Source organism: Lissotriton vulgaris, chromosome 2_2 (genome assembly GCF_964263255.1).
Source record: "Lissotriton vulgaris chromosome 2_2, aLisVul1.2, whole genome shotgun sequence".
Taxonomy (NCBI): Eukaryota; Metazoa; Chordata; class Amphibia; order Caudata; family Salamandridae; genus Lissotriton; species Lissotriton vulgaris.
Genome location: NC_141688.1, coordinates 287,004,978 through 287,019,235, shown reverse-complemented (window position 1 = coordinate 287,019,235; position 14,258 = coordinate 287,004,978). Strand labels below are relative to the sequence as shown.

Below are 14,258 nucleotides of genomic sequence, written 5' to 3'. Positions count from 1 at the left end.
AGATATTAGGAAGGGAACCAAAATGCATATGCCAGACTTTGACAATCAGTGCTGCACACACCTTAACTATAAAACTCATTCTCATTATTTAATGGAAAAAAAATGGTTTTATTATTATTATTTTTTACCCTTGTTTTAGGTCTCCTCTGACTGACGACACCCATCTCCAACTCACCGTCCTGCCAGCACCTGATAACAAAGACCATGGCAAAAAAAAGCCACAACTTCCCAGAACCGGTCACAGAACAGACTGTTGGAATATGCAACTACTGCCTGCTGCTGTGGTATAAAGTTAGAATAGAATCGTCCAGACAATAGGCCAAGGTTCCTCTACCTGAATCTGAAAGATGCCACATCTGTGATGACCGCTAAACTCTGTGCTCCAGAGTAAGGGTAACTAATTCCAACTTACATGCAGGTTCATGCCCAGTGTTGAACTTGGCCCCCTATGCAGGATCACTCCCAAGCATTTTCCTTTCACCCATCATGTTTTCTGAACCTGTTTTTGTTGGTGGCTTTTATGACTGTGCACGCAACTATGGCTAGCCAGTGCTAAAGTGCTTGTGCACTCCCCCAAAACATGGTACAGTTGGCTTACACCTGATTGGTACATTTAATTTACTTGTAACTCTCTCTTATATAATATAACTGGTACAGAGGACCTGTAAATTACATGCTACTGGTGGGCAGCAGCACTCATTGTCCCACTTATTAAAAGTAGCCTTTTAAACATGACTTAGGCCAGACACTGCAGCATGTAGTGCAGTTTTAAACTTCCAATTCAACATGGCAAAATAAACCTTTTTAGCCTAAGTCTTAGTTTTTAATACATATATGCCGCCCCTAAAGTAGGACATAAATGGCCCATAGTGAAGGGTGCATTTTATTTAGGTTTTACACTACCTGGTAGTGAGAAACTCCTAAATTCGTGTTTTACTACTGTGAGGCCTACCTGTCACATAGGATAACTTGGATAACTTATTACATTTAATAAGTACTAACTTTTGATTGGGAGCAGATGGAAATGTAATGTGTGGACTCAAATTAATTGACATTTAAAATTCTCTTTAATGGTAAAGCCAGATTTTAGATTACAATTTTGAAAATGACATTTTTAGAGAGTTGTCACTTTTCGCCCTGAATATTCCGAGGCCTTCTAGGAGGATCCATCTGCCTGGGTCAGTTAATTTCTCCACCACCAGGAATGCATATTGTGCTTAGAAAGTGAACAATAGGATCTGGTGTAGCTGGAAGATGGCTATCCTGCCAGGATAGGAGGGGTAGAGCTGTTTAAAGCCCCACTTACATTTCAAAGGGTTGCCTCCAACACACTCAGAAATTAACCTTACACTAGCCTTTTGTCACCCTAGACATATATGGTGGTACAAATGACATCACATTGTAGTCTGAGTTCTTCACGAGTGACTAATTGCTGGTGGAGTTGAGGATTTGAGTCTTATGATAGCTGTTGACTGGAGATGTTATAACTATCTTTGCATGTTTCTTTCATTTGTTGGAACTGGACTACCTTACTCATGTCTAGAATAGTACAGTGTATTGAGCTGACCCGTTGTGCTTGAGAGTATTTTAACGATGCAGAGTTTACGGGTGGAAGTAATGAGTTCAAGGGAAGTGTCTTTGCCATAGATTGGGAGATGGAGGAGTTGTGAGAGATTGCTTAACATGGACATTTCTTCAGTTTCCTTTATTTTGAGTTCTTCTTGATGTTTCAAGGGGCACCACATTCTTAGTTAAACCAAAGAAATATTTATGAGATCTGTCCTTGTCGCAGATGGAGAAACTATGAATAATTAGGATGTCGAATGACGAGTTGGGAAACCATGTTATTGTAATGTGCAATCCTAAGAGGAGAGTTATGAGGAGGTTACTAACATACAGGTGGTTGGGTGTATCTTACATGTATTAAAATATAAATAGTGGTTACTTAAGGAGTGAGGTATGAAGTGGCATTTGTCTTGATTTGAATTACGTTATCAGAATGTTACTGCTTACGCGATTCTTGTCTAGGTCAGTAGGATGAAAATGTGGGAAGATATGGTTTTCAACAGCCACGTTGGCAAGTAAGTAAAGAGGGTTTAATGGTATGTGAAGGAGGATGAGGAAAAAAGGACTGGCAAAGTCAACATGTCTTGCTTTTAGAACTGCCTTTGCCAATGCTTTCTGTCAATGCAGAGTAGCGTCAATAAAAAGCCAAATGCTTTTGTGAATGGTATAAGCATCAGCACAAAAAGAGTGTGGTGATGTGCATACATGTGCATGCCGTTCAGTGAACATGTACACACGTGATGTCGTATGAGTGTGTCGACTGATTGGCATGAATTATTTTCTTTTTTATTTTTATTTACTCATTCAAGATGACGGTAGTCAAATAGAGATGTAAATTTAAAAACAAAATCGTTCTTACCCATGCAAAAGTGTTTTGGGGTTTTTAAAGTGGAGCAGCCAAGCAACAAACAACTGCTGCTAGGCCCTCATTTTTTTTTATAAGAACTGAATGAGATGGGGTAGCAACACATTAGTGTGAGGGGGGAAGCAATGGTGGGTGGGCAGGGAGAGGTACATATGGTCTGGGGAGGACACAATATTTAAAACAATTTGAAAAAAACAAAACAAAGGAGATTGCAGCATTGAATAGGTGGGTGGAGGGACAACACTGAGCATCTAGGCTGTGGGGCAGGTGTGGAACAATGAGCAGAAGATGGTAAAGAGAGCAAGTGGGGTGCAGGGATGTGTGGGGAGGAGCAGAACACACATTAGAGATCCTAATAAAACATATACTCTCATAGAGGGAATACATGAAAAGAAAATAAGTAGTTCAATATATGTGAGAAGTGGAAGAAAGCAACTCAGACAATTAAAAGGATGGTGTAGAGGCTATGGTCCAGTGGAGGGGTAGAAACGAACAGGAAGACAAGCCATCAAAAAAGAAGCAAGACGAGGATTTACATTTAAGCCAATCAATGGTAAGCAATGGGCGGACTTTAAGGCCACTGTACGTGTTCGCTATGGTACCCAGGAGGCATTTTGCAACCAACTATCTGGTAGGAGCAACCTAAAAAGGGAAGGTGGTCATGGAGTAGAGAAGTGCGGCAGGTGTGTAAGAGAGAAAAAGAAACTACTGAGGAGCAGGGCAGTGGAGGATGGCAAGAAAGAATGAGAATGTGTGGAGGAGGTGAAAAGTTGATGGGAGGGGAGTCTGAAAAAGAGTTTTCAAAGGAGACTAGTGATTAAGGAGAAAGTAAATGACCAGATGCAGAAGGAAAGAGAGTGGGATTGGTAGGGGGGTGGGGGGGTCCTAAGAAAATGACACAGAACAAATAACGGTCTGTGAAACTGTAAAGTATTGGTGGCAAAAGAAAGACTCCTAAGTTGGCTGTCAACATACTACAACGAGGTAACCGGGAAGAAAGAGAACATCTATTTGGACTTATGGGGATGCAGTCATTTTCACAAAGGAGATGCCTTGCTCAGAAGATGCACTGTGTGTGATTTATGAGTGAGGGACTTGGATGGTATTGCCCTCTGAAGCCTTGACCAGTCCAACGAGGAGGATCACAGCCCTGCCCAACAATTCTAGGTCTGGCGAGGGTCCCTGCAGTGGGTGGGTGTGTCTTTAGGGTGGGAGTCATTGTAAAGGGGAATCTATTGAGAGCAGGGACCAGAGCCCTTGGTTGTGCAGAGCAGTGATCTGTTCATGAAAGAGCTGAGGGAGTCCAGCTGCGAGCAGCCGTAATAGAACTCAAAGCATGGCCTTGCCTCATAAACAACTGTGAGTGGCTACCAAGCATGATACAGGAGCTGTGCAGCTGCATCACATCCCCACACCTCCCAGGGAAGAGGCGAACCCGTCAACGAGGAATTCAAAAGAACAAGTAATACCAACATTCACTCATCCTTACCCAGGAGTCTTCTCAGGCAGCGTGACCTCTGCCGACAAGCGACTGAATACAGGAATGCTAACATCATATCCCTGGCGGTAGGTCCATGTGGAGAAGCCTCCTCCAGCCAGCAGGGCCCTGCAGCAAACACAAGACATGGGAATACAGCTCATGAAACATCAGAGGAAGCTCAAGACCATATCTCCACCATCAGAGCTGGATTCTGCAGCACATTTAACTTGATTATGGGGCGTTTGGATGAGCATGTGGATTCTAATTAAACATGCAAATTAAACTCATCTATTATGTATAGTGCATGTGTGGATGTGTTCAAAGGCATGTCATCAACTTCCATATGTGTGGGTGTGTACCAATACATTTTCTTCTCCGTCCCCATACAGTGCTGTACAGTGCCGTGAAGTCTACTTTTCTACTTTTTGTGTCTTCATTATTGTTTTTGTGTACTAATTTACATATTCTCATTTAAGCATTAAGGAAAAACCAGAAGAAGCCCATTACACCTGGCAAAGCCGATTATATACAGGACCAATCTCATCTGCAAACGACCCAATTGGTGTTTGTTGAGTTACATCCAGGACAGCAATCAACCCTTGGCAAAATCACGACACTGGTCCTCCCTTCCCGAATGTAAATAGTTTATAGGTTTCTTCACTAACAAAATACAATCCAAACAAGACAAAATCGTAACTTCCTCTGAACTAGAGACAATCTTTCACTCTAAATCCTCTGCCACACTGGCCACCATTTCAATTATAAAAATGGAAACACTTTCTGAACTGTTTAGACATCTGAAAGCCGCCATCCATTTTCCGGACACAAATCCTGCTCAGATCATGAGAGGCAATTTGCATCTCTCTACGACAGCCAAGTTTTTCTTAACACATTCCTCATCCTCATAAAACTTCATTCTCCAGTTCTCTTGAAACGGGCAAGCGAATGTCCATCCTCTAAAACCAAATCAATAAACTAAACGGAGGCAGACCCAGAAAAGCCACTGAATGTTGCGGGCCCAATCAACTAACCAAATCTGTCAATGACAATGGGCTTCACACTGTCCGCTAGCCGGAGTTCAGCACAAACACTGCTACCTTAATACTTTAAGACATCTCAATGGACAAGATCTCTGCTTTTAGTACTGTGAGATTTCTTTGCAGCGTTGACACAAAAAGTGCATGAACAAAGAATAGACCCCAAGACCAGGTCAGGCGCTGGTTTTCTTCCTACCACATCAATCAGAGTGATTTGGGGAAAAACCTATAACTTATCCTCAAAATTCATCATGAGATGTGGAGGTCCTCAAGTTTCAAAACAGACGCCTCTATTTTCTAACCGCTACCTGGAACCTCTCACCAAAAGACTACAAGTGCCTAGTGTTAGCAGAACCCAATAGACTGATGAAAAGGAGCTGCACCTAAAAGCATTGAGCCTAAACAACATCTTCACGCTGAAGTTGTGCCTCAAAAGATAAAGCTCTGATATCAAGCAGCTTGGTCCTAATAAGACGCAAAAATACAGACTATATTGAGCACACCAAGGAACAAAAACAAACTTGGAAAGACCCTGCTGAATGAACTCTGCTTTTGTGATTCAACCGTACCCACCACCTTCTACAAAATACATTCCTAGAAATCAGTATTAACAAGGCTAGTACAACTCGGGATGCAGCCATTGCTAAAGTAGAAGGTGGGGTATCCTGAACACAGGGCAGTTCTCGAAGGGGAACCATGATATGGGTAGTATCCATCACAAGGCAGGCACCACACATTCACCAAATCAATTCCAGTGCCTACACCCTTGCACAGACCTACAGGAGGCGGGAAGGTGCACCAGAGAGTTCCAGGCACTCAGCCTTGTGCAGGGAGGTGGGAAAGGTGCACCAGGGAGTTCCAGGCACTCAGCCCTGTGCAGGGAGGTTGGAAAGGTGCACCAGGGAGTTCCAGGCACTCAGCCTTGTGCAGGGAGGTTGGAAAGGTGAACCAGGGAGTTCCAAGCACTCAGTCTTGTGCAGGGAGTTGGGAAAGGTGCACCAGGGAGTTCAAAGCACTCCGCCTTGTGCAGGGGGGTGGGAAAGGTGAACCAGGGAGTTCAAAATACTCAGCCTTGTGCGGGGAGGTGGGAAAGGTGCACCAGGGAGTTCAAAGCACTCAGCCTTGTGCAGGGAGGTGGTTAAGTTGCACCAGGGAGTTCCAGGCACTCAGCCTTGTGCAGGGAGGTGGGAAAGGTGAACCAGGGAGTTCCAGGCACTCAGCCCTGTGCAGGGAGGTTGGAAAGGTGCACCAGGGAGTTCCAGGCACTCAGCCTTGTGCAGGGAGGTTGGAAAGGTGAACCAGGGAGTTCCAAGCACTCAGTCTTGTGCAGGGAGTTGGGAAAGGTGCACCAGGGAGTTCAAAGCACTCCGCCTTGTGCAGGGGGGTGGGAAAGGTGAACCAGGGAGTTCAAAATACTCAGCCTTGTGCGGGGAGGTGGGAAAGGTGCACCAGGGAGTTCATAGCACTCAGCCTTGTGCAGGGAGGTGGTAAAGTTACACCAGGGAGTTCAAAGCACTCAGCCTTGTGCAGGGAGGTGGGAAAGGTGAACCAGGGAGTTCCAAGCACTCAGCCTTGTGCAGGGAGGTGGGAAAGGTGCACCAGAGAGTTCAAAGCACTCAGCCCAGTGCAGGGAGGTGAGAAGAGTGAACCAGAGAGTTCCAGGCACTCAGCCTTGTGCAGGGAGGTGGGAAAGGTGCACCAGAGAGTTCAAAGCACTCAGCCTTGTGCAGAGAGGTGGGAAAGGTGCACCAGAGAGTTCAAAGCAATCAGCCTTGTGCAGGGAGGTTGGAAAGTTGAACCAGGTAGTTCCAAGCTTTCAGCCTTGTGAAGGGAGTTGGGAAAGGTGCACCAGGGAGATCATAGCACTCAGCCTTGTGCAGGGAGGTGGGAAAGGTGAACCAGGAAGTTCCAAGCACTCAGCCTTGTGCAGGGAGGTGGGAAAGGTGCACCAGAGAGTTCAAAGCACTCAGCCTTGTGCGGGGAGGTGGGAAAGGTGCACTAGGGAGTTCCAAGCACTCAGCCTTGTGCAGGGAGGTGGGAAAGGTGCACCAGAGAGTTCAAAGCACTCAGCCTTGTGCGGGGAGGTGGGAAAGGTGCACTAGGGAGTTCATAGCACTCAGCCTTGTGCAGGGAGGTGGTAAAGTTGCACTAGGGAGTTCATAGCACTCAGCCTTGTGCAGGGAGGTGGGAAAGGTGCACCAGAGAGTTCCAAGCACTTGGCCTTGCAGGTAGAGGTTTTATAAGTGAGATAGTCTTAATAAAAGCACTAATACTAAACATCTCTACCAGTATTTTACATCTGCCTTCGGTTCACCATCACCTTTCACTTCACTGTAGTAATAACTCACAGCACTCCGGGTCGCCTTGACCCAAGTGATGGTGCCAGCCAGGGGGTGGGTGTCCCAGTCCAGGCCTGTAGCAGGGCCTAATAAACTCTCCCTTATCAGTGGAAGGTGGGGGGCAGGCCGGGGTGACACTCTGGGACACAATGAAAGCAATCAGGAGACAGGCGGCCTGTGATCGCGATGGCATCTCTGCGCATCCCCCTGGCGCCCACGTGCTCAGACTCCAGGCGACCGCGCGCGCTGCGTGGGTCTGGCATCTCTGCGCGTGTCATCGGCTCTTCATCAACAGGGAGGAGAGGGAGAAGGACAAGATGGCGGCTGCTGGGTCAGGGAGGGGGCAGGGAGGAGGCATCGGAAGGGCGGACATCCCATTGTCTTCTTACACGAGAGGGCTCTCGGCTGCGGTGGTGCACAAGACTCTGCGTCTCTAACACCCCCCTCCCCCCACCCCCGTGTCAGAGCCCAGGATCACACATCTGCATCTGTAAACAGAGAGCCAAGACACCCGCAAGGTCATGGTCTGGGCTCATCCGAGGAGCAGGGCTCCTGTGAATGCCATGATGCACCCAGGGCTGGCACTGGTGCGAGTCCAGCAGCCGGCCGCTGGGGGGCAGAGGGCCACTGGGGTGCAGGGGCGGCAGGTGCGTGCAACAGGTTTCACTTCTTTCAGAAACACAAACGCCATGAACATTTGACACGAAAAGCAGGAAGCCGTCTGTGCGGCACAGTCAGAAGCATGGTAGCATCTCCAAATCTTAGGGTAAAGATTCCAGTAAACGCTTTAGGATCAGGGACACAGGTTTTATGGCAACATTTTAAAACACCCCGCACCTAAAAAAAAAAATTTTAAAAAACAAGACCAGTGCAAAAACGCTGACCACACACCGACCATACATAAAAAACATGACCTGCACAAAAACCTACTATCAAAAACCTCCCCAAAATATGACGCGATTGGAGCTCGGCCACGCCTCTACCCGATCTTCTGCAGGTGGGATTGAGTTTGGCTAGATTACTGAATATAAATTCGGGGGGAGATAGTCATGTGAGGTCGACAGGTCTGACTAGATTTTTGAGTATTATTATTTTTAGCAGGACCGTATCGTCAGAATATCTTTAGCCATGGGCACATTGCTGTGACGTCAAAGCATGCTGCAGTGCAATGCACACAGCACATGCTCGGGCATGACCTTGGACACCCACTCAGGTGTGCACACTTATCAGTGTCCTATAGACCGCACCCTTCTCCTCCAGTAGGCCAGCACCGATGGGTCGGTGACGTCAAAGGTTCTTTCAGGTAACTAGTCTGTGTCCGGCACTCCAGGTGTCAGCTGGCTGTGCACGGTCAATGCGCTGTGATGTAGGGTTCTTTAAAGAGCCATGCCTTCGACTCTTCCCTCCATTGGAGCAGCGTGGGCCGTCCTGATGGATACAGGGATGCTGTTCCAGATCCCGGGTGCACGGATGGAGGAGGCTGCCCCATTGGGGTGTCCTTTTCTTCCTCCTCTCGGTCTGCAGTCTGATGAAGCCCTGGCTGCGGTGTGCCAAGAGCCACCAGTGATGGCCAGCTTGCCTGCAGGATGAGCAGTGGTGCTGGTTCTGCAGGGGTTGGCCTGGCAGGGACACCTTCCCGCTCCATCCCCAGGGTAAGGCACTGCTGCCTCAGGGAAGGTCACTCACTGTGGAATCTCTCAAGAGAGACCGCTTTGGGAGAGAAGCAATGCATCTCCAGGACAGAAGCAGAAGCGACTGACCACTAGAAACGAAACAAGCATTGGTGACAGCAGCAGGTCGGAGTTAAGCATGTGGCGCACTGGAGTGAAACACAAAGGATGGACACAGCATGAGTAGGTAGAGAGGGCAACGGCTGTGAGGCGGCCCTAAAGGAGGCCTTTGCTAGCCATGGAGTGGAGGTGGAAACATACACCCAACGGCGAACAGCACCCGTGAGAGTTGAGCCCTCCACTGGGCTGAGCCAAAACTGGACTGAAACAGTCTCCAGCCACTGGCTGAAAGAGACTGGTGAAGGAAGCCAGGGCCTGAAAGGGGCGGTCCTAAGCCCACTTCGTAAACTGCCCGTCAAAAACCCAGACACAGAAAGTGAGCACCTCTTCAGCACTTTCAATTTTCAATGCAACTGGCACTTTTACTAGAACAGCTGTGCACTCCTGGCGTGGAGTGACGTGTTCTGCGTCCCTCTTTACGCCACTGTGCGCCACTGCAGGAGTCGTTGCAAACAGACAGAACAGCAGTTTGCTGGGTCGCCCAGACCCTCCCGAGTACTGATGCAGTACTCTAGCCCCGAGGGGTAAGTGCCACTTCACAACAATGTGAAAAGTGAACAGAAAATAGGCTTTACCACTAAAGGTTATTTGTGATATACATATTTGTTCTAATTTAAATAATCCATTTTAAAACACTATTATTCCCAATGGAGTCTGGAAGTAATCTCTCTGCTCTGCACACAGAATAAGCCGTCCACAGGAATTTGTAAATTGAAGTCTGGCCCCCGTGTCTCGATGCTCAGAACGGTCGAGCTTCAGTCGTGTCCAGTCGTATCCAGTCCACAATCACCCAGGCGTCCTCTGGTTGGATGCAACGTGCTTTAGATGAAGCAAGGTGCAGTTGGGTGTTTGTGACTGCGCAAACAAGGGGGTACCGCGCCCGATGGGCAAATCAAAGACACGGGAGGGGCGGCTGCGAAAAGAAATAACGAGAGGCCAATTGTACTGGGAGAGGCCGGGGATGTACCGGGGGAAAGGCCGGGACTGTTCCGGGAGAGGCCGGGATTGTTCCGGGAGCGGACGAGCTATCCACGGCTTCAAACGTCTTCTCTTTGGAGGGCCTTGGAATGTAAACGCCCTTCTCTAGCAACATAAATTGAGCTCTAAAGGACTCATAAAACTGATGATTTAAGCGCCAGGAAACCCCAAGTGGGTTGCTGTACGCTATATAAAACGGTTTAAATAATAATAATAGCCCGTGTGTGAATCACTAGACACCGTAAAGTAATCATTTGATTTGATGTGTGTAGCTTTTTATATTGTGTTTGCGACTCGTTTCCTTTCTTTGCTTTGTATGTCAAAGATGCACGTTTATCCATGTAAATATTAGGCAAGGTGCTAAATATGAATGAATTGTTGAAATATAGGCTAATTCGATCACACACAGATTTGATACTTTGATGTATATAATTAATGTATAATCAATGGGAACTAGAGTCTGGTTCGCATACTGCTAGCATTTTCGGCCTCTTCCCAGGGATGTCAGTGAATCAATCCCCGTTCTTGTTGATACACTCTCTCCCTTCTGAGCACAGCCCCCCCCCCCCCATACCTGTACCCACCCCCTCTGTGCCCCTCTGAGTGAAGTAGTGTGGCTCACTGGTTAGAGGCGGCAGACCCGAGAGCAGAGGACGGCCCGGAACCAGGGTTCGATTCCCGGCACGGCAGGTTTCTGGACCAGGGTCAGCGGACTCGATAATTCTCTCGCCTCAGTGCCCACTCTGATCAGCGATCACACTCAGCAACTCTGGGCATTAGCTTGCCTCATCTTCACTAACGGCCCCACCAGACTGCCGGGGATGCCTGGTCTCACCCCGGAGATACCCATTAAGGGACCATCTCTCAGGGAAGCCAGGAAGGGTTTCGCAGCGGTCGAAGCGCCTTGGGACCCTACGGGTAAGTAGTGCGCTATATAAATGCCTATACATTTACATTTACATTTACATCCTCTCCTCAGACGCATTTCCAGCTGTGTCCATGCAGCCGAGAAGCGCTGCGACTCCCGTGCGCCTCACCCAGGACCCGCGGATGGCAGACACTCTTTCCTCCTCTTGGCGCCATTAAAGGGCCGCCCCCCCCCCCCCCCCCCCGGAGCTGCTGCCCTCGGCTGTTAAGAGGGGGGAGGGGGGGCGAGGTGATCTGGCCGTACACTTCATCTCCTTTATTTATGAAATACATTTTGACATTTTAAGCATATATCGTGTCACTGAATTAACACGCGATACCAGTACTTATTGAATATGGTGTACTATTAGGTCACGAAATAACTACACATTTTCCATGTGCCGATAACCGTAAAAAAGAGAGAAACATTCATCCAGTGGTTGAATTGTACAACGTCTAACCGGAAATAACAATCTTCTCCTGGCCACAATGTGCGTTCCTACACACACCACTTCACTTCGCTGTCTCAGTTTAACTGGGCGTCGGGCCGGAGCCGTCTTGTAGGAGTTCTAATCGGTGAAATGGAAGTTTTGAAGTGAGTCACTCTCCATTGCATGAATGCCTCTGTGGGGTTGAAATGTAGTGCGATGCTCTACTGCCCTCTGCAGGACCAGGCACTGCAGTGCAAGTGGTAAGGACCATGGTGCACACGATGCAGGGAAGCAGCGCACACACCTCATCATACCCAGTGCCAAAGAGACGTCCTCCTCTCCTGGCGTCACAGCATCGCCTCTCGCACACCCTGGGCTCGCAGAATTGAATGGACAAGGGCAGCCGCCGGGCTGATGGGACTGGCAGTGACCATAGCTCCTGGGTGCCTGCAAGCTCCACAATCTAAACCAGTTGGCCTCTTTCAGCTACGATCTTTTTTACCTTACCTACTTATAACGTCACTTTAACTTGTGTTTTTTTCTCAATTAATGTATGTGTTTGTTTTATGCAACACTAGTATTTCTTATACTTTAGGAAGGGTTTAAAGATCTCGCCCGGTTGTTGTACTCACCCTTCTTGCTTGTAGCACCGAGAGGATAGTGAGGGAAAGGCACAAAACATGCAAATAAAACTGTGGTGTGGGAAATTCGCGTACTTTTCTCCCCAAATGTAATTATGTGAAATTTCAGCCAAACGAGCATCCTCATTTTACGCCCTATTTGGAGTGAAAATCACCCTGGCGTTCGTTTTCAATGCAGGCACACATTTTGCACTAAAAAATGTGCAAAAAACGTAAGCACTACAAAAAAACAGTTAATCAAGTTCTCTTGTTCCTGCGCTTTCACAGTAAATGTTAACTGCAAACGGAGCACAATTACGGAAAGTGGCATGATAGCGTAATTTCAGCATAACTTAAAATTCCCAAAAGTAAGTCGGTTTCACCCAACACAACTGAAGCTATAGGGTGAGGAATCTGGCACGTGCGACAGATCGTGTGTAGCGGAAGTTTTTTTTGTTTAACTCCAGCAATAACGAAAGAGTTGTGTTTATATAGCACTGTTACATGCCGCATAACTCAAGCTGCTATTATGCTACTCAACCGCTCTAGTAACACCCACCTGTGAAGGATAACATTTCCTCTCGGGCTTAAAACATAAGACCTCTTAGTTACATGCAGGCATCTGAAAGTGCTTTAACGTTCTCTGCTTGAAGTGCAGCTCACAAGGTTTAGCTGACGTTCTATCTTCAGAGTCTACACTCCATACAGAACCAGCTGTAAACACAACACACATACCCGCAGGTCTTCCTTCCACAAGTTGTGTGTGCCCAGGCAGCTCAAACAGGAATAACACAGCTCTACTGCCTTCCCAGGAAGCACGTTTGTCCTTCTTTCTCCCTCTCTGTGAACTTATTCACAGATAACCTATGGCTCGGTTGTCACTGAGAGGTACATCAATACACAAGGTAGAGGGCACGCCCCTCAAAAGACAGCCACAGTGGTCTAAGACCATCTCGGCCTGGTGACCAGGCCTGCCCTTGTGACCAGACAGCAGGAACAGCCCCCTTGGGTCCAAACCAGATTTGCCCCCTTCCACCAAACGAGCAGGCCTGTCTCCTTGAGACTAGGGGACACCTCAAGCTCTCTTACCCCCAGAATCCAAGTCCTTTCCCCTTGCACCCACGCTGGTTTCCTTGTGCCTGGACAACCAGGCCGGACTCTTTGCGATCCGACGGCCAGGGCTGCCCATGGAGCCCTGAAGAACCGGCACGCCTCCTTGTGCCACATAATCCCCTGTATTGGACGCCATTAGAACCTGGCTCAGGGACTGCCTCCGCAACTTGTGCTGCCACATGAACAAGTTCACGAGTCAAAAGTCAGGGATAGTGCTCAGAGCTCCTTCGCGGGAACTGTAGTGTCTTGTAAATAAAAGAACAATAGAACTCTTTTGGTTGCCACTGTGCACCGTAGGCCTGTGATGTAAGCTTTGGAGGGATGAGCTGAAGGCAGGCTTAGAATGCCGAGTTCTGACTTACCGGCAGAGGAATAAAGACGCGTAGAATTACTCTTCTTGTGTGGCTACTGCTGGTAGGACGCTACAAGAATTAGGAAGTAAAGGGAGTAAGTATGTACCTCCTTGTAGAGCCACCACCTTGACTGACCCTTTGTTGAATAAGACAAGAACTCCTCCCTATAAAATCCAGGTGTTTTTTGGTGAGCACATCTGGAGGAAGGTTTGAACACAACAGATGACCCAATGACACAACGCGACAGTCTCGCAACTGGTGAAAAAGTGGGAGACACCTGCAGAGAAAGATGGTGGTGTATAGGAGGCGGGGGGAGTCATCGCCGTTTTGAGTCAGTTGAAGATCATCATTGTTCTTCTTATCCATCGAGAACCAGCACTGACACAGACCAACATCTTCATCATGTCCTCAGAGTACCAGCAGCGAAACAGATAATCATCTCCATCGAGAACCAGACATGAAACAGATCATCATCTCCTTCGAGAACCAGACATGAAACAGATCATCTCCTTCGAGAACCAGACATGAAACAGATTATCTCCTTCGAGAACCAGACATGAAACAGATCATCTCCATTGAGAACAAGACATGAAACAGATCATCATCTCCATCGAGAACCAGACATGAAACAGATCATCATCTCCATCGAGAACCAGACATGAAACAGATCATCATCTCCATCGAGAACCGGACATGAAACAGATCATCATCTCCATCGAGAACCGGACATGAAACAGATCATCATCTTTCATCATCTCCATCGAGAACCGGCACTGAAAC

At 47.7% G+C, this 14,258-nt stretch overlaps 1 protein-coding gene across 1 annotated transcript in view; it reads right to left on the bottom strand.

Annotated features, from left to right (window-relative positions):
- EXT2 (exostosin glycosyltransferase 2) overlaps positions 1–14,258 on the bottom strand; it is a 106,014-nt gene that overhangs the window by 29,407 nt on the left and 62,349 nt on the right. Inside the window, exon 4 of the mRNA XM_086959820.1 lies at positions 3,921–4,037. Coding sequence (XP_086815946.1) covers positions 3,921–4,037 — 117 coding nt within the window. The remainder of the gene's footprint in view (positions 1–3,920; positions 4,038–14,258) is intronic.